The sequence below is a fragment of the Chelonia mydas genome, chromosome 13, assembly GCF_015237465.2.
Source record: "Chelonia mydas isolate rCheMyd1 chromosome 13, rCheMyd1.pri.v2, whole genome shotgun sequence".
NCBI lineage: Eukaryota > Metazoa > Chordata > Testudines > Cheloniidae > Chelonia > Chelonia mydas.
Genome location: NC_051253.2, coordinates 34,149,014 through 34,174,548, shown reverse-complemented (window position 1 = coordinate 34,174,548; position 25,535 = coordinate 34,149,014). Strand labels below are relative to the sequence as shown.

The 25,535-nt window shown below is 50.3% G+C and overlaps 2 protein-coding genes across 2 annotated transcripts in view; both read left to right on the top strand.

Annotated features, from left to right (window-relative positions):
• Positions 1-25,535, top strand: part of LOC102937210 (ribonuclease pancreatic) — a 391,285-nt gene that overhangs the window by 348,587 nt on the left and 17,163 nt on the right. The gene's annotated exons all lie outside the window — the stretch shown is intronic.
• Positions 12,484-12,921, top strand: LOC119567851 (ribonuclease-like). The gene has a single exon (XM_037915308.2). The coding sequence runs from the start codon at positions 12,484-12,486 to the stop codon at positions 12,919-12,921; it is 438 nt and encodes a 145-aa protein (XP_037771236.2).

Genomic DNA, 25,535 nt, shown 5'->3' with positions numbered 1-25,535 from the left:
CGGACTCCAGCATGCAAGTCACTCCCAGCTGTGTCTGTGTGCATGCTGCAGCCAGACAGCCACGCCTGGGCTCCTACCAGCCTCAGTTGTGCTGCAGGGTGACCCCAGGACAGCCCCAGTCCCAGACCTACCCCCAGCCCTCTCCTGCACTATACAAGTTTATGTAAAGTCTGTTATTGCTTTCATAGAAATAATAGGCACGTAACCTGCCACTCCAAATTGGAGTTTCCCAGACACTTTGATGTAAACACTCTGGAGTAGATCAAACAATGAAACAAGTTTATTAAGTCAAAGAGAGAGATTTGGTGTCAGTCCAAGCAATGAGGCATATAAGACAGAAATGTTTTCAGGAAAATAAAAGTTAAAACACAACTGGAGCCTAACTTAACAAACTAGATCCAGTTTAAGAAAGTTTCTCACCATGTGCTTCCACCCGTTTTAGTGACGAAACGACTTAGGGTGTGGCCCCTTCTCCAGCTGAACGAATGCTTCCATTGTCTCTTCTGGTGCCGTGAATGCAACGGTCAGGGAGACAGGAATGGGGTCCATTAGGATGTTTGTCCCTCCTTTTTATAGTGCACATTTGAAGTCTATCTAAATAATGGAGGACATCTTAGAATAGTTTACCATGTAACAGAAAGGAGTTTTTAAATATAATTATAGCTCCATTAACATCCAGCCCATTTTCGAATCTATCCCGTTCGCTTCATCGGGATTTGACAGAAACTTAAAATGTGCCTCAAATAGGTCCAAGCGTTCCACATCACAGTTCTTTAAAAACATTATTCATTCTTAAAGACAGCTGTGACACTGGAATAGCCGTTACTGTCGCTTCTCCATCACGGTCTTTGGAGTGGAGGCTCTCGTCTTTCCCAGGGCTTGAATGGCTGAAGCTGCGCCACTGCATTGTTTTAAGGGTAGATTCCCCAAGGACGATAAATAGCCCACACTCCAGTGACTTACTGATTAGAAAACAGGCCGGTAAGGTCATTGGACTCCATGGCACATAGAGCATCCCACCATTGCCATAGCCATGATATCAGAAGCTTTGCACTTAGGTAAAGAATTTGCAAACACGCATCTCCAAAGAAGCTAGAGCCGTCTTCAGGCATATAAGTAGCAACCAAAGCTTGCACCATTCAACAGAAACAAGTTAGACAGAAACAACGAGGAGTCCAGTGGCACCTTAAAGACTAACAGATTTATTTGGGCATAAGTCAGACAGAAATCACCCATACCCTCTGCAAAACATTTTCCAAGCATCAGTGTCTTTCTTCAAATTGCAGGGATACAGCCTTTGAGAGTGCTTATTTAAGAAGGTTTTACTTTCAATAAGACATTGGTAGGGGTTTAAATGGAGGTTTATTGCTATAAAGAGAGAAGGGAGAAATTCCCACTATTACGGCTTTTGATAAGGATCTTCAGTGTCAGCCTCCTAGAATAGAAGTTGTCACAGAATATCAGGGTTGGAAGGGACCTCAGGAAGTCATCTAGTGCAACCCCCTGCTCAAAGCAGGGCCAATCCCCAATTTCTGCCCCAGATCCCTAAGTGGCCCCCTCAAGGGTTGAGCTCACAACCTTGGGTTTAGCAGGCCAATGCTCAAACCACTGAGCTATCCCTCCCCCAGCCTCTTTCATCCTGAATACAGAGCACTTAGACATTCCTTTCAATCGGGACTCTCTTTAAACCACAAACATCCTCCTTGCTTTGTTCTTGAGATAATCTCCTCCCTCTACCAGACTGCTGTCCTGGTCTTTGATAAGATCCAATTGGTTTGTTTGCCTTTTGACCCAAGTGGCTTTAACACCTGCCATTCCCAGGCTCTTTACAACTTGCAACTAAAGACTTCAATTAATTATTGCTCACAACAAACAATGCTAATCTACCTTTTCAAAACATAGCACAAAAGAAGAGAGTCTAGAGAGAGAAAGGAAGATGCAAGTTATGTAAAATGTTTTAGAGCCTGTGTAAACAACCTGAGTGTCATAAAGATGGTTTTCTGGCCAGAGATGTGCTGTCTTTCCTCACACGCAGCCTATCCCTGGGTGACTGTGTGGTGTGTTAGAAAGCTATTACTTCAAGTGCTGACAGGCTATGGGGCTCTGAGGGGGAGCATTTGATCTGGGTCTTCAGCACCGTCAATCTGCAGAGAACCTGCCTGGAGTAAGTTGGGGGAATTGTGCCTTAGGGAGCAGCCTGTTTGATCTCTCTCTGTTTTTGGATTCTTGGGGGTTAAGGTTCAGGCTTATAAGAAATAAAGTTGGTTCTTTCTAGCAAGAGTATTGTATGTTTTTATCTACATTTTCTCTGTGTGTGCCATGAATGTAACAGTCAGAAAGTAAAATCCTCCTTGAATTTCTTTAATTCACATGAGCAAGTAAAAATATAGGCATGTCAGTTATTACACTCTCCAAACATCCTGGAAAAAAATAATTATGAGTATCTCTTTAGTTCTGTGAAGGCGCAGGCAAGTTTGTAATGAGGTAACATTTTTTAAAAAATTGATAACCCTTTTTATGTCAGTACTGAGATATACCCACTTCCTTCTGCTCGATATTCCTGCTGGGGTTTGGTTCAGAGGGAAATCTTCTGCTCTTGCTGCAATAAAAGGTTTTACTGATGTTTCAAACTGGCGTTGAGTGTGTATGGAGTGGGGATGGGGCTAGGACGCCCAGGGCTGGACAAACACGGAACAAAAAGACACCGTCTGGTTTGTGTCTCTCCCCAGAGCCGGGTGCTATTTCCTCTTTGGCCGCTGAGTTTGATCTCTCTGCTGTTCTCGTTCCCCTCCTGGTGTGGCTGGGGCACTGAGCTGCACTGAGCTCTTTGGGAAAAGGGAAGATGCCACTAGCTTGGTTGTCCCAGGGCAGCGTCTTGTGATGGGAGAGTCAGGACTCCTGTCCAGCACCTCTCACAATGGGGGCCCTGATCCCATTTTCAGCCCCTAGGTGTTACCAGAGCACCTGTCAGGGTTCCTTTCCCACTCTGAACTCTGGGGTACAGATGTGGGGACCCACATGAAAGACCCCCTAAGCTTATTCTTACCAGCTTAGGTTAAAACTTCCCCAAGGCACAGATTCCTTTCTTGCCTTGGGATTGCTGCCACCACCAAGTGATTTAACAGACAATCAGGGAAAGGACCACTTGGAGTCCTATTCCCCCAAAATACTCCCCCAAGCCTACACCCCCTTTCCTGGGGAAGGCTTCAGCGTATACTCTCGCCAATTGGTTACAAAGGGACTACAGACCCAAACCCCTGGGTCTTAGAACAATGGAAAAATCAGTCAGGTTCTTAAAAAGAAGGATTTTATTTAAAAAGAAAAAGGTAAAAGAATCACCTCTGTAAACTTAGGTTGGTAGTTAATCTTACAGAGTAGCAGAAAATTCAAAGAGCACAGAGGAACCCCCTCTAGCCTTAGTTTCAAAGTTACAACAAAACAGGGATAAACCTCCCTCTAGCAAAGGGAAAGTTCACAAGTTGAGAAAACAAAGATAAACTAATATGCCTTGCCTGGCTGTTACTTACAAGTCTGAAACCTGAGAGATTTGTTCAGCAAGATTTGGAGAACATGGATTGATGTCTAGTCCCTCTTGGTCCCAAGAACGAATGGCCACACAAACAAAGAACCCAAAACAAAGCCTCCCCCCCACCCCCCGCCAGATTTGAAAGTATCTTTTGTCCCCATTGGTTCCTTTGGTCAGGTACCAACCAGGTTATTTGAGCTTCGTAACCCCTTACAGGTAAGGAGGAATTTTAGGATACCCCTATGGTTATGACAGCACCCATAACCAATTCCTAGGAGATTAACAGGGTATCACAGGTGGCTCCGTGTCCGAGGGGGGAGAGATTTCATTGCTGTCCTGTAGTCCCAGCGTCATGACTGGGTCCCACGTGCTCAGTGTTGGACAAACACTGCGCCAGGGACAATCCCAGTAGCAGAGACCCTAGAGTATAACAGCCACCAGCAGAGAAAGGGTTGGGGACAAAACATGGAGGCCAGTGACCCTGGTGATGGTTGTTACTGCCTCTTCAGGAACCGTCACTTTGCTGTGGTGAAGGGGCTTGCGTGTTCCAATGATCCCCAGAGCTAGGTTGTCAGGAGCTTAATGCTCCTGGTAGGTGACCCAAGGCAAACAGGTCTGAGGGGAGGTCCCAGGCAAAGGACAGTCCAAATCCCCTCCCCCCCGCCAGCCCCCACAAGTCCTCAACAATGGATCAGGTGGATGAGGTTCTTTGGATCTCAGTGGCTTGTGAAAGCAGAGGAAGGCTGCTGCAAGGTGGAGATCTCCAGTCATCTCAGACTTTCCATGTCACTGGGCCCCAGACCTCCAGCTTGTTATGATCATGTGGTCACAGTTGGCGCATTAGCTTCCCCATGTTAAAAGAAGTCTCGCGCAGGCTTCTACCACGGGAAGTAACATCTTCCAACCTTCCAAGATCTGTGGCGATGCACTAGTGGTGATGGGGACAGGATTAGTGAAACTGGCAGCCACGAATCTGTACGTAGGCAGCGGTGGTTAGTGATCGTCTGCCACCTTGACAGAGACAGGGGTGCAATTTGTCAGCTCCTACCGCGACTGAGCAGTCCTCTTTAGGATCCACTCTGGTCACCTCGCACGAGGAGAGGGCTAGAAAAGGTGCTCTAAACCTCGGCTGTCTCACCCACTCCTGGCTGGATTACTGCGTCCAGTGGAATCACTCTACCGTGAAAACTATAAAAAGACTTTTGCCACCCGGAATGTTCACACCTGAGGTATAATAAAGATTATATATGACCGAAAGAAGGCACTGGTATCACCCAACATGACAGCAGGTGGCGCCACACCTCCAAACTGAGTTACCTAAGTGCTTTTCCTAAGCTACTCAAAGACAGACAGACAATTTCCCAGGTTCGCACCCCCACTGGAGTATAAATCCAAAATTATACCATCTTACACTGCATCGGGAGCTGTATAATGTAAGCTCTTTAATATGTTTGCTTTCCCTTCAATGTGGGAAAGATATGCACACCTCGCTTGTGTTAACCAAGCTGAGATTTTTTCCCCCAGACACTTCACTTAAAGTCACACTAGTTTAGATAAAGCAAAAAACAAGTTTATTAACTGTAAAATTGAGATTTTAAGTGATTATAAGTGATAGCAAACAGATCAAAGCAGATTACCTAGTAAATAAACAAAACCGCAAACTAAGCCTAAAATACTAGATAGGATTTGAATCAATAATCTCTCACCCTGACTGATGATACAAGCAGGCTTGCAGATTTTCAAGGCACAAGCTGCACTTGCTTTGCAGCTTGGGCTCCCCACCCCGTATTCCAAGTCCTTTTCCTTAGGAGCTTCTCTCAGGTGTTGAGTTGTGGGGAAGAACAACGGATGATGTCACTCCCTGCCTTATATAGCTTTAGCATATGGAACCCTTTGTTCCAAAACCAGTTCCCAGCACAGTTTGTGGAAAAATACAGATACTCAAAATGGAGTCCAGAGTCATGTGGTCTGGTCACCTGCCCTCGCAGAGTCATAGCAGCCATGATTTACAAGCCAGCCACAGGAAGGCTTAAGCTATTTCACAGCCCATTGTCTTTGCTGAGGAGCCATTAGCACTCTCTGGCCTCTTCATTGTTGTACCTGAAAGGCTGGCTGTGGGAGTTTTCCAGAGTAAGCCCCTTTGAAATACACAGATCCATAGTCAATATTCATAACTTCAGATACAAAAATGATACGTGCATACAAATAGGATAATCATCTTCAGCAAATCATAACTTTTCCAATGACATGAAATGAATTGGAGCTGGGCGATGGTGAGTAGAGGGATGGGGCAGCCCCCACTTATACACCTCCAACACCCAAAAAGATTTAGGAACCTGTGTTCCAGGTTGGCCGTGTGACTCTGGCCCCCCGAATGGCCTCAGGGTCAATGTCTCTTGGGTTAATAGGGAGTTGCTCTGAATCAAACAGTTAAGTTAAGTTAAGAGGAGCTGTGGGGAGAGAGTGGAGTGGCAGGGAGGGGTTTGGGCCCAGGAGGTTCCATGGAGGGGACAGATCCCCACCCCACCCTGTTGGGGACACTGGGGCATGGCCACTAGGTTACTCGAGGGGATGGAAGACCACGAGTGTCGATGAAGCCCCCTCGCACTAGGCCCAAGTGTCCTAGCCCCCCCGCCCCCACCTGGAGGCACTCACAGCAGCTCTGCGTACTAGGCCCAAGTGTCCTTGGCCCCCCTGCCTGGAGGCACTCACAGCAGTTATGCTGAGGATCTGCAACAATATGTTGCAGAGTCAGACTGCCTGAAATTAAACAAGGCCAAACAGGGCAAATATAAAAAAAAAAAGCTAAATAAAGCAGCTTTATATACAGTTTAACAAATAATACAAAAAACAAGAAAACTAGCTGGTAACTGAATTGGCTGGCTATATGGATACTTAGGGCAGCTTGCTATTAAATAAGTATGCTAAAAAAAGAATGTATAAAAGCCTGTGTAACTTCCTGCTCTGTGTGCAGGATTTGAGATTCTATTCTCCCTGTACCTTTTTGAAGCTTCAAATAAACTTTTCTGCTTCTCCACCCCGTCGTGATTATTGGGTGAAGCACACCGGGTAGCGAACCAAACCCTGCTGTTGTTTTGCCTCTCGGCACTGGGTGCCGGCAACAGCTTTTGGTGTCCCTGGGTGGGCGACGAGGCTGTTATTTAGCCTTGCCCGGACCCCTCCTGGAGGTCGAGGATTGCGGCGAGAACCGACGCCCAGCGCGCACCGGTGAGTTCATCGGGGGCCTCGGAGGAGACGCGATTTGATTGACCCCGGAGGGCACAACAGTGCAACGCACTCATATAGTGGAGAAGCAGCTGTGGACGACGGTGAGGAACCGGTCCCTTGGACATAGGGGAGGAGCAGCTGCGGACGACGGTGAGGAACCGGTCCCTTGGATAAGGTAGGAACCTTTTGAAATCCGGATTGTATGCTCTGTTGGAACCTGGAGACGCCCAGAGTTACCCTGTAGGTATGGGACAGGACAGAGCTCGGGGGTTAGGGCACAGTGTACGCCCCTAGAGTGCATTCTAGCAAACTGGAAGGTATTTGGTGCGGATCCGATGACTAAGAGCCAATTAAAACGATTCTGTACAGTTGACTGGCCTCAATATCAACTAAAGGACCAGGAGTGGTGGCCACCAGGAGGGTCAATTAATTACAACACGATCCTCCAATTAGTTTTGTTTTGTCAGTAAATGAGTAAATGGAATAAACATCTGTATGCACAAGCGTTTATGGCTTTAAGAGATAGAACAGAGCTGTAATTCTGCAGAGCTGTAATTTGACTCCGACTGGTTCGGTAGCAGCTAATGTTAGTCCCCAGACCCCCACCCCCACTGTAATGGCAAAGCCGTTGTCCCCTTCGGCCCCCACACCCTCACCTTATAAGGGTAGGATGCCTCGGGTTACAGAGATTGCCCCCTCGGTGGGACTCTATCCTTTGATTACCGAGACTGTTGTGGCTTGCCCAGGGGCAGAGGGACGTCAGGCTACCACTATGCAAGTTTACACCCATGTGCCATTCAATCCAATAAACTTAGCAGCTTTTAAAACACAGGCTGGGGAATTCTCCACGAACCCAAGCCGGTTTATTTCAGTCTTTGAGGAGTGCCTCGATAGTCACAAGCCGGATTGGGACAACTGTAATATCCTCCTGAGAACTCTGTTGTCTGAGGTAGAGGGATCAGGTTACAGCTAAGGCAAGGGGAGCGTCAGCTTTCAAGCGAAAGAAGAAAAAAAAAGAAAGGAAGCTATCTGTCAAGTTTCTACCCCAAGTAATTGTAAGCGGCTCAGGGCATTTCTGGGTATGGCAAGCTTTTGCAGGATATGGATCCCAGAGTTTGGACTGTGGGCTAAACCCCTGTACGACTGTGTAAAAGGAGCAGATCATGACCCCTTCTATTGGACCCCTGAGGCTGACAGGGCATTTAAAATCCAGAAAAGAAAATTGATGGAGGCCCCGGCTCTGGGCCTGCTGGATCTCTCTAAGCCGTTTCAGTTGTATCTACATGAACGAAAGGGGGTGGCTCACACAGCTGTTAGAGGCATAAAGATGTCCCGTGGCTTAGTTTTCTAAGCAACTGGATCAGGTTGCAAAGGGTTGGCCGTCATGTTTATGGGCGGTCGCAGCTACTGCCCTAGTGCTTGAGGAAGCCGAGAAGCTAACATTGGGAGGGGTTATGCAAATCTATACTCCCCATATGGTCCGAGACTTACTGGATGCAAAGGGAGGGCTTTGGCTCACCAAGGCTCGGATTGCTCGGTACCAGGCTAAGCTGTTAGAGAACTCTGAAGTCACCTTACAGCCTTGCCCCTCCCTTAACCCAGCCACCCTCTTGCCAGAAACAGAGGAACAGAAACATGACTGTTTAGAGATCATAGATGCCCAGTACTCCAGCCGTCCAGATTTAAAGGATGTACCCCTCCCAAATGCAGATTATGAGTGGTACACTGACAGTAGCAGTACTGTAATAAATGGGCAAAGGAGGGCGGGTTATGCTGTTGTGACCCTCCATGACACTGTGGAAGCTGAAGGTTTGCCTGCTGGGACCTCTGCCCAGCTTGCCGAACTAATAGCCCTGACCCGTGCACTTGAACTGTCAAAAGGAAAGCGGGTCAACATTTTTACTGATTCAAAGTATGCTTTTGGTGTGCTGCATGCTCATGCTGGCCTATGGAAGCAAAGGGGAATGCTGACAGCCCAAGGCTCCCCAGTCAAGTACGGGCCCCAAATCCTCCGGCTCCTAGAAGCCGTACGACTTCCCTCGGAAGTGGCGGTGGTACACTGTAAAGCCCATCAGAGGAAACCTCAAGATGTGGCCAGAGGTAATGCTAGGGCAGATAGAGAGGCTAAGCATGCTACCACCCTGCCATCCCTTCAGACTGAGAACGCCCATATGCATGCCCTTATCCCATCAGTAGGGGAGCTTCCAACCCCTCAGTACTCTGGGGAGGAGAGACAGCTAACTGACAAACTCGGTCTCCGGGAAAAGGAGGGATGGCTCCATTCCCCGGAAGGGAAGGTCCTCCTACCAAAGGGCCTGATCCGGCCGGTGCTGCAGAAACTACATCAAACCACTCATGCTGGCAGGGAAGCACTTATCCCGCTAATGGGAAAATACTTTATCACTTCTGGACTCCGACCCCTGGCTGCCCAGGTACAAGCGGACGGCTTAGTCTGCCAAAAGAATAACCCCCGACCGGGACATCCTGTGCCACCAGCTGCCCTAGAACCCACTCTGGGCCTCGGACAAGTGTGGGAAATAGACTTTACTAAGTTTCCCCGGACCCAAGGGTTCAAATATCTCCTTGTCATAGTGGATCGGTTCAGCGGATGGCCAGAAGCCTTCCCATGCCGTAATTGCACTGCCAGAACAGTGGCCTTCAAGTTTGTTAAGGAGATCATTCCTCGCTTTGGACTCCCCCTGTGGATGGAATCTGACAACGGGACACATTTCACGTCAAAAATCATTCAAAGCGTCTCACATGCTTTACAGATCCCCTGGAAACTCCATACGCCCTGGAGACCGCAAGCCAGTGGTGTAATGGAGCGTACCAATCAGACCCTTAAATGGCATCTCTCAAAAGTGTGCCAAGAAGCCTCACTGCGATGGCCTAATGCTTTGCCCCTCGTCCTACTTCGTAGCCGCGTTCTCCCTAAGGGTAGATTAGGGCTTAGTCCCTTTAAAATTATGTTTGGAACGGCATGGCCTATGAATGGCACCCCGGTTCTGTCAGGGGAATGGGAGCTAGGTAATGGTTTTTTGTCACAGTATATGTGTTCCCTGTCTGCTGTTCTCTTGTCTCTTCACAGGTATACCAAGGATTCCCAGCCTCTCCCCTTGAACTCTCCCGTCCACTTCTTACAGCCTGGTGACTCTGTGCTTGTTCGTACCTGGAAAGACGAGCCTCTCCAGGAAAAGTGGAAAGGACCCTATACCGTCCTGCTGGTCTCCCATACAGAGGCAAAGATCGAGGGACACAAGAACTGGATCCATCACTCTCGTTTGAAGGCAGTACCCGCCCCCTCGTCAGCAGAACAGTGGACCGTCCAACCTGCTGACTCCTCATCTAGTGACGATCTCGGGCTAAAGCTACTGTTTAAAAGACACAAATAGCGGGCACCTTAACGCTAAAATGGGCCCACCCAGGTACTGGAGACCCTGGGTTGGAAAAACTCTGGTAATAATTAATTGGGTAATATTGTTATTCTCTGTATTGGTATTTCCAAACTGTGCATATTGGGAGCATAACTCCTTTGTTTCACTTGCGCACCATGTTGCTACTTTAACAAACCAGACTGATTGCTGGGTATGTGCTCCAACTCCACGGTCCCCCAAAACGGGAATGCCCCTTGACATGCTGCCCTTGATCCTAGCAGAATTAGCCGCCACCAAAGAGCAGGAAAGAACGGACTCGCCGTTCTGAAATAAGACCTCTTTACAGCAAGCCACCTATCAGAACCAGGAGTATTCAGTTGCAGTACTCACTGAGGGAGTGTTATGTTTTACCCGAAACCAATCTGATTACTATGCGCATCCTGTGGAAAAAGCTCCTGTGTTATTACACAGTGGGCTAATGGGTATTAAATAAAGACCAAAAGGGGAGGACAGCAGTGTGGGTGTAATGCTTCCTCCCCTTTTAGAAAAACTCTTACAAATAATCTTACCACAAAAAAAAAAGGTTTGGAAATATAACTTGCCGTCCAGTTAATATCTCCAGTGTAGCAAGCCAATGGTGGGTTTGTAGTGGTCCCTATGGCAAGTGTAATTTGAACGGCGCAATTAGAAACGCCCCCACTTGTACCCAGACAGAAGGATGGAATGCCCCCTTAGGGGCATATGAACTGTTTGGAAAAACAGCCAAAGCAGCCTTAAATATCCCAGGAATCCCCTTAAAAAACAGTCCTTACTGGGCCCTACAGGGTCACTATTTTGTATGTGGCCGAAAGGCTTACAAGGTGCTGCCAGCCAACTGGACAGGTAGCTGTTATATAGCTCATGGAGTTCCTCATCTGTCAATAACTGCCACCCTGCCCCCCCAAAAAAATTAGAAATGCCCGAGACACCTCCGTTAAGTCACAAAAAAAGACCCTGCGGCAACTGACTACGGCATTAAAGGGCAATATAAAGAATTCCCTCACAACCGAGAAGCTTGTAGTGCTCTGTACTGGAAATAGCGCCACTGTTTTCCGGGCCAGCCATGGCATGCATAGGCCGCTATACTGTAAGGCTGCAAATGGTACTTAAGAAAGTTGCCTTTGAGTTAGAGGACTCGGTTAGTAATTTAAAGTAGCAGTGAAAATATTAAATAAAAAGGTACAGCAGCTCAGGCCATTTTCCCTCCAAAACAGGCTGGCTTTGGACTATCTCTTGGCATCCCAAGGAGGGGTTTGTGCCCTCGTTGGGCCCCAATGTTATATATATATAAATAATAGCAGTTATAAAATCTATAAAAAGGTGGTACAGGCTGAGGCCCATGCCCGAGCACAGGTTGCCTATACTGCCCCAGAGAGCGATTGGTTGCAAACCTTGTTTTCAGGCTGGGCTTTGTCATCTTGGCTTGGTGGTTTATTTAGCCTGTTATTAAAATTTCTCTTTCCTGTATTGCTTGTATTAATGGTATTATGCTGTGCAGTATCATGTGTCAGGGCCCTTTTGCAAAAGTTAATAAGTCATTCTCTTCAGGGCTATCACAAAGTGCTTATGCAAAATCCTATTATAAAAAAATAAGTAGCCCAAGTAAAAAAACTCAGAGCCAAAGCTGTTAAGTGTTCTCAAAGGAGGGAGTTGTTGGGGACACTGGGGCATGGCCACTAGGTAACTCGAGGGGATGGAAGACCACGAGTGTCGATGAAGCCCCCTCGCACTAGGCCCAAGTGTCCTTGCTCCCCCCCGCCCCCCGCCTGGAGACACTCGCAGCAGCTCTGCGTACTAGGCCCAAGTGTCCTTGGCCGCCCCGCCTGGAGGCACTCACAGCAGTTATGCTAAGGATCTGCAACAATATGTTGCAGAGTCAGACTGCCTGAAACTAAACAAGGCCAAACAGGGCAAATATAAAAAAAAAAAAAAAGCTAAATAAAGCAGCTTTATGTATAGTTTAACAAATAATACAAAAAACAAAAAAACTAGCTGGTAACTAAATTGGCTGGCTATATAGATACTTAGGGCAGCTTGCTATTAAATAAATATGCTAAAAAATATATGTATAAAAGCCTGTGTAACTTCCTGCTCTGTGTGCAGGATTTGAGATTCTATTCTCCCTGTACCTTTTTATAGCTTCAAATAAACTTTTCTGCTTCTCCACCCCATTGTAATTATTGGGTAAAGCACACCGGGTAGCGAACCAAACCCTGCTGTTGTTTTGCCTCTCGGCACTGGGTGCCGGCAACAACCCTGTCTCCATCCATCTCCCCCCTCTCCCCACTGCAGGTAGATCCAGTGACAGATATAGCCATGGCTTCGAGGGGACCCCACCCCGCGCTCCTGCTCCCCCTTGTTCTCCTGGCCGCCAGCCTGGCCCAGCTCAGAGAAGGCACCAGCTACTCGCAGTTCTTGAACCAACACATTGAATTCCCCAAGAGCAGTGCCTCCAGTGACCAGAACTACTGCAAACTCATGATGCAGCGCCAGGGCCTGACCCGCCCTTTCGGTATAACCGGCGACACCTTCATCCAAGCCCCCACAAACCAAGTCCAAGGTGTTTGCAGCAGTGGAGGGAAACGGGTCCGCGACAACGTCTACAACAGTATCGCACGCTTCCACATCACCACATGCCGGCTGACATCCATTTCCCCACTAGGGCACTGTATCTACAAGGCTAGAGTCCGGACCCGCAGGATCCATGTGACCTGTGCCCAGGGGCAGCCTGCGCACTTAGACAGAGTCCTGTAGAGCCCAGGCGCTGGCCACAGGCGGAGCAGGGAGGCCCCTGCTCCCCCGCTTTGACTCCTGGGCAGTTCTCTGTCACTCGGGGCTCTCCTGCCTCGTCCCTGCCCATTCTGGGCAATCCCTGCCATGAGTCTCCACAGGGACATTCAGTGTCTTCCCTTATCCCACAGGCCGGCAGCTTGGGGCCTGCGGGGCGGATTTCCCAAGCCAGGTGCCCAGTTCCCATCCACACGAGTGAAAATCTGGACACCCAGCCCCCCCAGCTGGCACTGAGACCCTCAGCCTGAGCCCAGCGCTCGCCTCGCTGGGTGCCCATTATACAGTACGGCCACCCCCTCCCACCCGGCATGCATTAGGTATCGGGGGCAGGTTGTGGGGAGAAGATTGTCCCAGGCAGGGCCCTGAAAGCTCTCCCTGAGTTTTGTTTCCTTCCTGCTTCTTGCAATAAAACACTTTCCTGCCAATGCAGAACGAGTCGGTGTGTTTGGGGGGCTGGGAGCAGAGTCACTGTACATCTGTGGACCTCAAACCCTCGGGCTATTTTGGGAATATGACTAAGAGTTTGGCTACACTTACATTTTATAGGGCTCTAACTTGCTGGCTCAGGGGTGTGAAAAATTACCCCCCTGAGTGCAGCAAGTCAGAGCGCTTTAAAGCGCTAGTGTAAACAAGCTCTGAGCGCAGGGAGCAGGGCTCCCAGCTCTAGGAGCTGATCCCCTCATGGAGGTGGATCACCAGGAGCGCTGGGAGAACCCTCTCTCCCAGCGCTCCTGCGCGACCACACTCACACTTCAAAGCGCTGCCGGAGGAGCGTTCCCGAGACAGTGCTTTGAAGTTTCCAGTGTAGCCATGCCCTAAGTTGTTTAAAGGGACCAGGGAAGGGATTTGGGGGCATGCCCCTTTGCTAAGCAGTGACCATGATCAAAACCAGGTCAAGGGACCTAGCTGGCTCCAGGGATTGGGGAATGCAGTCTGAGGCCTTGCCTTTTTATGGGGCACCGGCTCCAATCCAGATGCAGGTTGGGGCGACTCCCTTACTCAATGGGGCAGGGAATGCAATACAGGGCCGTTACCCAGAAGGGGGCACCAGTCCTCACAGGTTGCAGGCCCCAGCATGGCCCCAGATGGGCTGGTCAGCGACTGCAGGGGAATGGGGCACATGAAATGTTATTTCCGGAGCACCAGATACAGTGTGGGCCCAGCTCGGCAGGGTCTGCCTGGCTCCGGGTGAGTGTCAGGGAGGGGGATCCAGGAGCAAAGAGGACTCATCTGAGGTTTGCCAGTGAATGTCTCGTCTGCTTGCAGCCAAAATCTCCATGGGGCTGGAAGGATCCCCAGGCCCCTCAGCCACCTATGTTGCTCCGTCCCAGAGGGGTTTGCAGTGCAGAGGCAGAGCTGGCCTCTCCTACCCCTTCCTGCTTGATGACTCTGTATACTGCTTAAGTGTAAATTCAGCAAAGCACATGTTCCTTTGTTCGAGACAGGCCTGTTTGCCGACCTCAGTTTGGAACATGTGGTAACAACACCATACAGTGGAATCTTATAACTTCACACACAATGTTGCCACACACATTTTATCCGGACAGCAATGATCAGCAAATTATGAGTTTTCAAATGATCCCTCACCAGGCATCCTGTCTACAAAGATTATTACAATAGTGTGTGGGGTATGGACATGGGGTATATTCTGTCATGTCCCCCAAAGGGAGAGGGGATGGCAAACACTAGGGGGATCAAGGATGAATGATTAAGACCATCTGGGGTATGATCAGAGACATGGGTTGATCCCAAAATCTGTTTTAAAAGAATTGGTAGAATCAGTCAACCTTAAGAGAAGCTTTTTTCCCAGGGTTGTATCTCAGGAACCACAGCATCAAGTAACCCCAAATTTGGATTAATAATCCTACCCCACGTCCCCATGAGATGAAACACATTTCAAGTCCATCTAAATAATGGAGCACATTTTAGAAAAGTCACCGATGTAACAGAAAAGAGTTCTTAACAGCAGTTATAACAGAACTGGTGCTGCATTAAAATCCAGTTCATTTTCGGAGCTATCCTGTTTGCTTCATCAGGGTTTTACAGATGCTTAAAATCTGCCTCAAACTGGTCCAGACTTGCCACTTCAAATTTCTTTGTAAATGTAAGGGGACTGCTGGCCCTTTACTAAAACTCAGTGGGGGTGTTTTGGCTGGCTAGCTCCCAGTACCAAAAGGAAGGGGAAGGGTAAATGGGAAATCAAGTCCCTGAGACTGACAGTCCCCAGGAACAATGGGAAGAGTCCAGTGCTCCAGGTCAGCGTGATAGACAAGGCAGACAGGCTAATCAGGGAGTCAGGAGGCCAGGGGGTTTCTGTCCTGCAAGTGAGCTGGAATCGCCTGGGTCAGACAGAGTGGGGCCGAGCTAAGGAGAGAGGCAGCCAGAGAGAACCAGAGAAGCAGCCCAGGGGGAGCAGGTCCGTGCTGGGAGCAGAGTCACAGAAGCAGCCCAGGGAGCAGACCTGTGCTGGGAGCAGAGCTGCAGCAAGCAGAGCCAGGGGAGCCAGAGAAGCAGCCCAGGGAGCTGGAGGCAGAGCAGCAGCCGTGCTGAGGCAGAGTGGAGCTGGAGCTCGATAGGGTGTCCGGTCCGGTCGGGGCTGCTGTGGGTCTAAGGCAGGCTAGTCCCTACCTGTCCTGGCACCATGCTGCGCCCCAGAAGTGGCCAGCAGCAGGTCCTAGGGGAGGGGGCCACAGGGCTCCACGCACTGCCCCCACCGTTTCCTGCACCCCAACCCGCTGCCCTAGCCCAGAGCCCCCTCCCACAACCTGAACCTCTTATTTCTGGCCCCAACCCGGAGCCCGCACCCCAAGTTAGAGCCCTCACCCCCCACACCTCAACCCCCTGCCCCAGCCCAGTAAAAGTGAGTGAGGGTGGGGCAGAGCAAGCCACTGAGGGAGGGGCAATGTAGTGAGCGGGGGGCAGGGGCTCGGGGAAGGGGTGGAGAAGGGGGCAGGGCCTCAGGGAAGGCCTAGGTCTAGGGTGTTCGGTTTTGTGTGATTAGAAAGTTGGCAACCCTAGAGCTGGGGCTGGAGCAGTCTGGAGTGGGGTGCGGTGAGCAGCTGGGGAGAGCGAGGGGGACCCTGGGCAGCAGGCCTAGTGCAGGGAGACGCCCCCAGCCAAGAGAGGCCTTGTAGGCCAGACCTGGAGGGGGATCGTAACCCCAAAGGGGGCAGGGGTGAAGGGGGCTGACACTGGGAAGAAGGGTCCTGCCACCTAGACACTGAGGGCGTGTGGCCACTGCCAGAGCAAGTGTCCGACCCGCAGCATCCCTGCAGCACAGCCAGGGCCTGAGAAAAGGCCTGGGACTTGTGAGGAACAGACTGAACTCCCCTGACATCCCAGAAATGCTGGTTGTGACATCCCCATGCCACAGAGCGGGGTGACGGGTTTCCCTTTCACCTTTCCCATTTTTTCCTTATTTTTTTAATTGGTTGCTGTTTAATAAATTGTATTTGCTTTGAACTGTATTTGATGATCAGGGGGTCAGGGAAGCATCCAGTGCAGAGAGAGCACCCCGGAGTGGGGACACCCTAGCCCCTGCCCTAAGTGACCACAACAAGGTTGGGGGTCGAGCCCCCCAGGACTCCTGGGCCCAGCCTTGTTGGGGTTACGAGGACTCTGCCACACAGGAGAGTGGAAGGGGAGCCCTGGAGGTCAGGCCGGCCTCTGGCTAAAGGAAGTAGGAGCGAGGACTCAGATCCTTTCGCTAGTCCATTTCACTGGAGTAGTGTATAAGCCAGGAAAGTTCCCCACAATAGCGGGACCATTCCCCCGCTTACATAAACATTATTAATTCTTAAAAGACAACCACGAAATTTGAACAGCCATGACTGTCTCTTCTCCATCATGGTCTTTGGAGAGGAGGCTGTCGTCTTTCCCAGGGCTTGTCTGCACTGGAATCACTGAAGCTGCGCCAGTGCATTGTTTTAAGTGTAGATTCCCCAAAGATGATAAATAGCCCACACTCCAATGGATTCTTGATTAGACCGCAGGCCAGTAGGGTCATTGGATTCCATGGCACATAAAGCATCCCACCATTGCCATAGCCATGATATCAGAAGCTTTGCACTTAGGTAAAGTATTTGCGAACACGCATCTCCAAAGAAGCTAGAGCCGTCTTCAGGCATATAAGTAGCAATCAAAGCTTGCACCATTGGGAGGAAACAGGAGTTAGATGGAAATCACCCATATCCTCTGCAAAACTTTTTCCAAGCAGCAGTGTCTGTCTTCAGATTGCAGGGATACACCCTTTGGGAGCGCTCACAGAAGGTTTTACTTTCAATCAGAAATAGGTAAGGGTCTAAAACAGGGTTGGGCAAACTGGCCAGTGAGCTCCCACAGGGAACCGGGTTTTGGGGCCTGCACCGCTCCAGCCGGGGCGCAGGGGCTGGGGCTGCACCACACGGCTCCCAGAAGCCGCGGCATGGCCCCACTCCAGCTCCTACGTGCTCCAATGGCCCCGCTCCAATGGCCCCCTCCAGTACTCCAATGGGAGCTGTGTGGGCAGTGCCTGCAGACGGGGAAGCGTGCAGGGCTGCCTGGCTGTGCCTCCATGTAGGAGCCGGAGAAGGGACATGCCACTGCTTCCAGGAGCCACTTGAGGTAAGCACCGTTCGGAGCCTGCACCCCTGAGCCTCTCCCCACACCCCAACCCCCTGCCCCAGCCCTGATCCCCCTCCCGCCCTCCAAACCCTTCGATCCCAGCCCGGCGCACCCTCCTGCACCCCAAATCCCCACCCCAGAGCCCGCATCCCCAGCCAGAGCCTGCACCCCTTCCCGCACCCCAACCCCCTTCACCAGCCCTGATCCCCATCCCACTCTCCAAACCCCCTCAGTCCCAGCCCAAAGCACCCTCCTACACCCCACACTCCTCATCCTCAGCCTCACCCCAGAGCCCACATCTCCCAGCTGGAGCCCTCACCCCCCCCCTCGCACACCCACCCTACTCCCCCAGCCCAGCCCAGAGCCCCCTCCTGCACCCTGAACTCCTTATTTCTGGCCCCACCCCGGAGCCTGCACCCCCTACCAGAGTCCTCAGCCCCTCCCACACCCCAACGCCAATTTTGTTGGCATTCATGGCCCGCCATACAGTTTCTATTCCCAGATGTTTGCCCACCCCTGGTTGAAAAGGAGGGTTATTGCTAGAAAGAGAGAAGGAAGAAAGTCATAGATTCATAGATATTAAGGTCAGAAGGGACCATTATGATCATCTAGTCTGACCTCCTGCACAATACAGGCCACAGAATCTCACCCACCCACTCCTGCGATAAACCTCTCACCTATGTCTGAGCTATTGAAGTCCTCAAATCATGCTTTAAAGACTTCAAGGAGCAGAGAATCCTCCAGCAAGTGATCTGTGCCCCATGCTACAGAGGGAGGCGAAAAACCTCCAGGGCCTCTTCCAATCTGCCCTGGAGGAAAATTCCTTCCTGACCCCAAATATGGCGATCAGCTGAACCCTGAGCATATGGGCAAGATTCACCAGACAGATACCCAGGAAAGAATTCTCTGTAGTAACTCAGATCCCATCGCATCTAACATCCCATCACAGGCCATTGGGCCTATTTACCATGAAAAGTTAAAGATCAATTAATTGCCGAAATCATGTTATCCCATCATATCATCTCCTCCATAAACTTATCGAGTTTAATCTTAAAGGCAGATAGGTCTTTTGCCCCCACTGCTTCCCTTGGAAGGCTATTCCAAAACCTCACTCCTCTGATGGTTAGAAACCTTCGTCTAATTTCAAGTCTAAACTTCCCGATGACCAGTTTATATCCATTTGTTCTTGTGTCCACATTGGTACTGAGCTTAAATAATTCCTCTCCCTCTCCGGTATTTATCCCTCTGATATATTTATAGAGAGCAATCATATCTCCCCTCAACCTTCTTTTAGTTAGGTTAAACAAGCCAAGTTTCTTGAGTCTCCTTTCAAAAGACAGGTTTTCCATTCCTTGGATCATCCTAGTAGCCCTTCTCTGTACCTGTTCCAGTTTGAATTCATCCTTCTTAAATATGGGAGACCAGAACTGCACACAGTATTTCAGATGAGGTCTCACCAGTGCCTTATATAACGGTACTCCTTATCTTTACTGGGAACACCTCGCCTGATGAATCCCAAGACCACATTAGCTTTTTTCACGGCCATATCACATTGGCGGCTCATAGTCATCCTGTGATCAACCAATACTCCAAGGTCCTTCTCCTCCTCTGTTACTTCTAATTGTTGCGTCCCCAGCTTATAACTAAAATTCTTGTTATTAATCGCTAAATGCATGACCTTCCACTTCTCACGATTAAATTTCATCCTATTACTATTACTCCAGTTTACAAGGTCATCCAGATCTTCCTGTATGATATCCCGGTCTCTCTCTAAATTGGCAATACCTCCCAGCTTTGTATCATCCACAAACTTTATTAGCACACTCCCACTTTTTGTGCCGAGGTCAGCAAGAAAAAGATTAAATAAGATTGGTCCCAAAACGGATCCCTGAGGAACTCCACTGGTAACCTTTGCAAAACAGCAGAAAAGAAGATAGTCTAAACGGCCAAAGGAAGATACAAGTTATGTTTTAGAGCCTGTGTAAACACACTTGAGTGTCATAAAGATGGTTTTATGACCAGAGACATGCTGTCTTCCTCACACGTGGCTTATCCCTGGGTGACAGTGTGATGTGGTAGAGAGCTGTCACTTCAAGTGCAAGGGGTTCCCTGATCCTGCTGACAGGCTAGGGGGCTCTGGAGGGGAGCATTTGATCTGGGTCTTCAGCACCATCAGTCTGCAGAGAGCCTGCCTGGAGTAAGGTGGGGTGAATTGTTCCTTGGGGAGCAGCCTGTTGTTTCTCTGTGTGTGTTTTTGGATTCTTGTGTGTTGCGGTTCTGGATTCTAAGAAATAAAGTTGCTACCTTCCAGCAAGAGTATTGTATGATTTTATCTAATTTCTCTGTGTGTGTGCCATGAATGTAACAAACAGAAAGAAAAATCCTCCTTGAATTTCTTTATTTACCCTGAGCAATTAAAATCTAGGCATGCCAGTTGTTACATTCTCCAAATATCCTGGATAAAAATAATTGTGAGTGTCTCTTTAGTTCAGTGAAGGCACAGGCAAGTTTGTACTGAGGTAACATTCTAAAAAAATAGATAACCCTTTTTATGTCAGTACTGAGGTTTACCCGCCTCCTTCTGCTGGATATTCCCGCTAGGATTTGGTTCAGAAGGAAATCTGCTGCTCTGGCTGCAATAAAATGTTTTTACTGCAGATCAAAGGCAGATCCCAGATATCTGACAGCAAATAGGCAGATCCCAGATATCTGACAGCAAATATTTACCAAATGTGGTGTCTACTTTTTATGGCCATTGATCAGGGAGGAAGGTGTAATTGTTGCAGAGCACAGGGCCCGTGTACGTAAATGGCCGACACTCTGTCTCCTGGCAACTGATGGCCTGGGCCGTTCCCCCCTGCAAGGTGATAGCTAAAGGGTTGGAGAACAAAGGAATCAGGTGACCTCCTGGCCCGAGAAAGGGCACCCATAAGCAATTACTGGGAGATTAACAGGGTATCGCAGGTGGCTCCTTGTCCGAGGGGGGAGAGATTTCATTACTGTGCTGTAGTCCCAGCATCGCCCGTCATGACTGGGTCCCATGTGCTCGGTGCTGGACAAACACAGCGCCAGGGACAATCCCGGCAGCAGAGACCCTAGAGTATAAAAGCCACCATTCAAGCAGGAGATTGTAATTTCAGAGTCAGCTGGTATTTACCTGGTTTCAAGTGGTGAGGTCAGGGCAGGAGGATTAGAAGCCAGGAGTCTGAAGTTCTAGCCTTGCTCTGGGGAGTCTAGTGGGGTAGAGCAGGGAGCGGTGGGAGCCAGGATTTGTGGGTTCTAGCCCTATCCTGGGGTGGCTAGAAGGTCTAATGGGTTAGACCAGGGAGCCAGGACTCCTGGGTAGAACAGGGCAAAATTTGTATGAATTTGTTCACCCCAATTGTCAAGCATGGTGATGCTGAGTAGCCGTTGTGCCTGGGACCACCCTTGAGAATGTCTCTGGTTAACGCCTGCACCTCAGATGTGGGTGACCCAGTTTCCAGGCCCTGCTCCAACAGCGATCCAGCCAAAGTGGAGCAGGGCAGCTCCAAGTGGAGCGAGTGAAGAGTCCCCAGCTGAGAGGGGGCAGATCTCTGGTCTAATCCCTTCCCCTTGGCAGGCAGAGGCGGGATTTGAACTGGGTTTTCCCACAGCCCTGGGAGTGCTCTAACTGCTGGGCTGAAAGTTACAAGGGAACCTGTCCCCACCGGCCATTTTGGGGCTTTAGGCCTCTGCTTTTGTCCAAATGCTCCAAACTGAAAAAAAACCATTTCCAGTCAGGTCAAACAGAAATGTTTTCTGTCCAGGTGACGTGGAATTTTTTGACTTTTTATTTCACCAAAAATTTGGAATAATATGGGGTTTGGTTCAACCCAAGACAAAACCACAGTAGGGTCTCAGAGTTACAAACTCTTCGGGAATAGGGGTTGTTCATAATTCTGCAACGTTCGTAACTCTGAACAAAGTGTTTGGTGGTTCTTTCAAAAGTTTATAACTGAATGTTGACGTAATACAGCTTTGAAACTTTACTATGCAGAAGAAAAATGTTGCTTTTAACCCTCTTAATTTAAATGAAAGAATTTAAAATTAACTTAATTGCTTTTAACCCTCTTAATTTAAAAGAAATAATTTCTTACCCTTGTCAAATACTAATTTTAAAATTTTCCCTTTTTTTAAGTCATTTACATTTAGCACAGCACTGGATTTGTTTTTGTTTTTTGTTTCTGAGGCTGGCTGATTGCATACTTTCTGTTCCAAACGAGGTGTGTGGTTCACCAGTCAGTTTGTAGCTCTGGCATTCGTAACGCTGAGGTTCTACTGTAGTTTTCAATTGCTCGGAACCAAAAAATTCATTACTCACCCAGCTCTACTCCTGGATTCTGTTTCTGATTGCGGGAGATGGAGACGGAGTCAAGACTCCTGGGTTCTAGCCCAGCTCTGTGAGGAGAGATGCGGGCTGGGAGTCAGGACTCCTGGGTTCTATCTCTGAGGTGAGGAACGGAATGGGCTGTAGTTGATTAAAAGAGGAAGAAAGGGCCGAAGGGCCCCACAGAAGGACTAATGCTCACCACTCTGAGCATTAGAAACTTTTCCCTAATATCCAACCTACATCTCCCTGGCTGCAGACTCAGGCCATTACTTCTTGTCCTGTCCTCAGTGGACACAGAGAATGATGGATCTCTGTCCCCTCCAGAACAGCCCTGCACAGATTTGAAAGCTGTTCTCAGCTCCCCCTCAGTCTTCTTTTCTCAGGACTAAACCTGCCCAGTTTTTAACCTTTCCTCACAGGTCAGGTTTTCTAACCCTTTGATCATTTGTGTTGCTCTCCTCTGGACTCTCTCCAGTTTGTCCACATCTTTCCTAAAGTTTGGTGCCCAGAACTGGGCCCAGGACCCCAAGCGGGACCTCACCAATGCTGAGTAGAGCAGGACAATTCCTTCCCGTGTCTTGCATATGACACTTCTGGTAATCCACCCCAGGAGGACACCAGCCTTTCCTGCCACTGCATCACATTGTTAACCTGGCATCATTCCCTCCTCTGCCCGACACCACAACGACACTCCACGTGGGAGCAGGGGTCTGCCGTTAACAGCGGGGAACGAGCAGCCGTTGGCACATCCCACCGGCCTATGGAGTCACCACCCGTTAGCCCGTTGCCCCATCCCAGGTTTTGAAACTTCCTCTGTACGTGCAGGGTTTTGCCCCCCTCCCCCGAGTCCCGGGGAGAGCAGCCTGCCCAGACCACAGGGAGGGATCCAGCAACGGCCAAACCACCAATCGACACCCAGCATGCCAGCGGGGCTGGGCAGTGCAGATTGGGAGGGGGCCGATCCAGGCTGACAGGGTCGTGGGCATCCCTGTTGGGCCAGATCTGGGCTGGCCTGGCGACTGGGGGGTGTCAAAGCCCGGAGCCCATGAGCACTGTGAGACACTGCAGGGTGAATGGGACAGGATCTGGCACAGAGGGGCCTGGCAGGACCCCCATAGCTGGTGCCAGTGGAGACAGATCCCTCCTGGGCCCTGATCCCCCTGGGCCCAGCCAGCCCAGCCCAGCCCAGCCCAGCCCAGCCTGCTCCTGGGCCCAGCCAGCACATGGCAGGGCTGGCTAGCTCAGCCCTCTCTGCACGTTCCCTGTGATCTGTCTGGGGCATGAGCGTAAGGTGTGTTCGTTGCCTGTCATGAGAGCCAAACTCTCTGTCTCGTACCATTCTCAGTTTTGTTCCCACAAAGGGCTAGTGTGCGGCCTGCCCTGTGGGTTTGGGGGGCCCCGAGACCCTGGGATGATGGTCATGGTCTGGGTTTGAGACCCAGCTCCGCACCAAGTTGGGCAATCCAGGCACTTTCAGCCAGGCTCTTTTGTTCAGGGATGGGGAACCCCTTCCTCAAATGACCCTAAGTTTGGGTCAGTCACCCCAGCTTCCCCTGCTCCCTAGGGGCCCACACCAAATTTCTTGGCAAGCTGTCATAATATAAAGGGAAGGCTAACCACCTTTAAATCCCTCCTGGCAAGAGGAAAAAACCCTTTCACCTGTAAAGGGTTAAGAAGCTAGGATAACCTCACTGGTACCTGACCAAAATGCCAATGAGGAGACAAGATACTTTCAAAAGCTGGGAAGAGGGAGAACATCAAAGGGTCTGTGTCTGTCTGGGTGAGGCTTTTGCCTGGGACAGGACAGGAATGGAGTCTTAGAACTTAGTAAGTAATTTAGCTAGATATGCGTTAGATTCTGTTTGTTTAAATGGCTGAGAAAATAAGTTGTGCTGAATGGAATGAATATTCTTGTCTGTGTGTCTTTTTGTAACTTAAGGTTTTGCCTAGAGGGATTCTCTATGTTTTGAATCTAATTACCCTGTAAGGTATTTACCATCCTGATCTTACAGAGGTGATCCTTTTCTTTTTACTGTTTCTTCTATTAAAATGTTTCTTTTCAAGAACTGAATGCTTTTTTTCATTGTTCTAAGATCCAGGGGCTTGGGTCTGTGGTCACCTATGCAAATTGGTGAGGATTTTTACCAAACCGTCCCCAAGAAGTAGGGTGCAAGGGTTGGGAGGATTTTTGGAGGGAAAGACTTTGCCAAACAACGCTTTCTCAGGAACCCAGATTAATGTTTGGTGGTGGCAGTGGAAAACCAAGGGCAAAGGGTAAAATAGTTTGTACCTTGGGGAAGTTTTAACCTAAGCTGGTAAAAGTAAGCTTAGGAGGTTTTCATGCAGGTCCCCACATTTGTACCCTAGAGTTCAAAGTGGGGAAGGAACCTTGACACAAGCCAAGTACCTGTGTGGATTTTAGAGCACTTAGGAGAGCTGAAGTTTGAACGGGGAGCTGGTCTTAACCTTCGCTGTAGCAGGGCTGGCGGCCGCTGTGCCAGCATAGAGGGCGATGAGCAGGTGACCCCAAAGGGACATTGTCTTATAACCTACCAAACACACACGAGACCCCACTGCCCACCCAGAGCTGGGATAGACCCCAGGAGTCCTGGCTCCCAGCCCTCACCAGCAGTGGGCAGGACCCAGATCCAGGAGAGACGACTCCAAGCCCCAAGGCCAGGCTGGTGTTGGCAGCCAGTCCCCCCCTCTATATGCCCTCACCCTTCCCCCAGGCCCTGGGGCTCAGGTGGTGCTGGGGGAGCCAGGCCCCGGCTCCCACTGGCTCTGCTGGGCACTGTCCCTCTCCTGGCTGGGTCGCTGCCCCTTGCGATGCCCAGGGCTAGGATTGCCAGGCGTCCTGTTTTCAACTGGAACACCAGGTCGAAAAGGGACCCTGGCGGACTGGGCCGTTAAAAGTGCGGTCAGTGGCACAGCAGGGGCCCGGGACTAAGGCGGGTGCCAGGCTCCCTGCATGCCCTGGCTCCACATGGTTCCAGGAAGCAGCCGCCAGGTCCCTGCAGCCCCTAGGTGCAGGGAGGCTCCGCACGCTGCCCCCACCCCGAGTGCCAGCTCTGCAGCTCCCATTGGCCAGGAACCTTGACCAGGGGAGCTGCGGGGGCAGTGCATGCAGGTGTGAGGACAGCGCATGGACGGAGCCTCCCTGCACCTAGGGGCCACAGAGACCTGGTGGCTGCTTCCTGGGAGCTGTGGTAAGTGCCGCCAGGACCCCGTACCCCATCCCCCTGCCCGGAGTCCCCACCTGTACTCAAACTCCCTCCCAGAGCCTGCACCCCGGACCCTCCACTCCCCAACCCCGGCTCCACCCCAGAGCCCTCACCCCCAGCTGGAGCCCTCACCCCCCCTGCATGCCAACCCCCTGCCCCAGCCCGGACCCCCGTCGTGCACCCCAAGTCCCTCATCTCCAGCCCCACCCCAGAGCCAGCACCCTCAGCCAGAGCCATCACCCCCCCCGCCCGCATCCCAACCCCCTGCCCCAGCCTGGAGCCCTTTCCCACACCCTGAACCCTTCATTTCTGGCCCCATCCAGAGTCCGCACCCACAGCCAGAGCCCTCATGCTCCCCCTGTACCCCAACCTCCTGCCCCAGCCTGGTGAAAGTGAGTGAG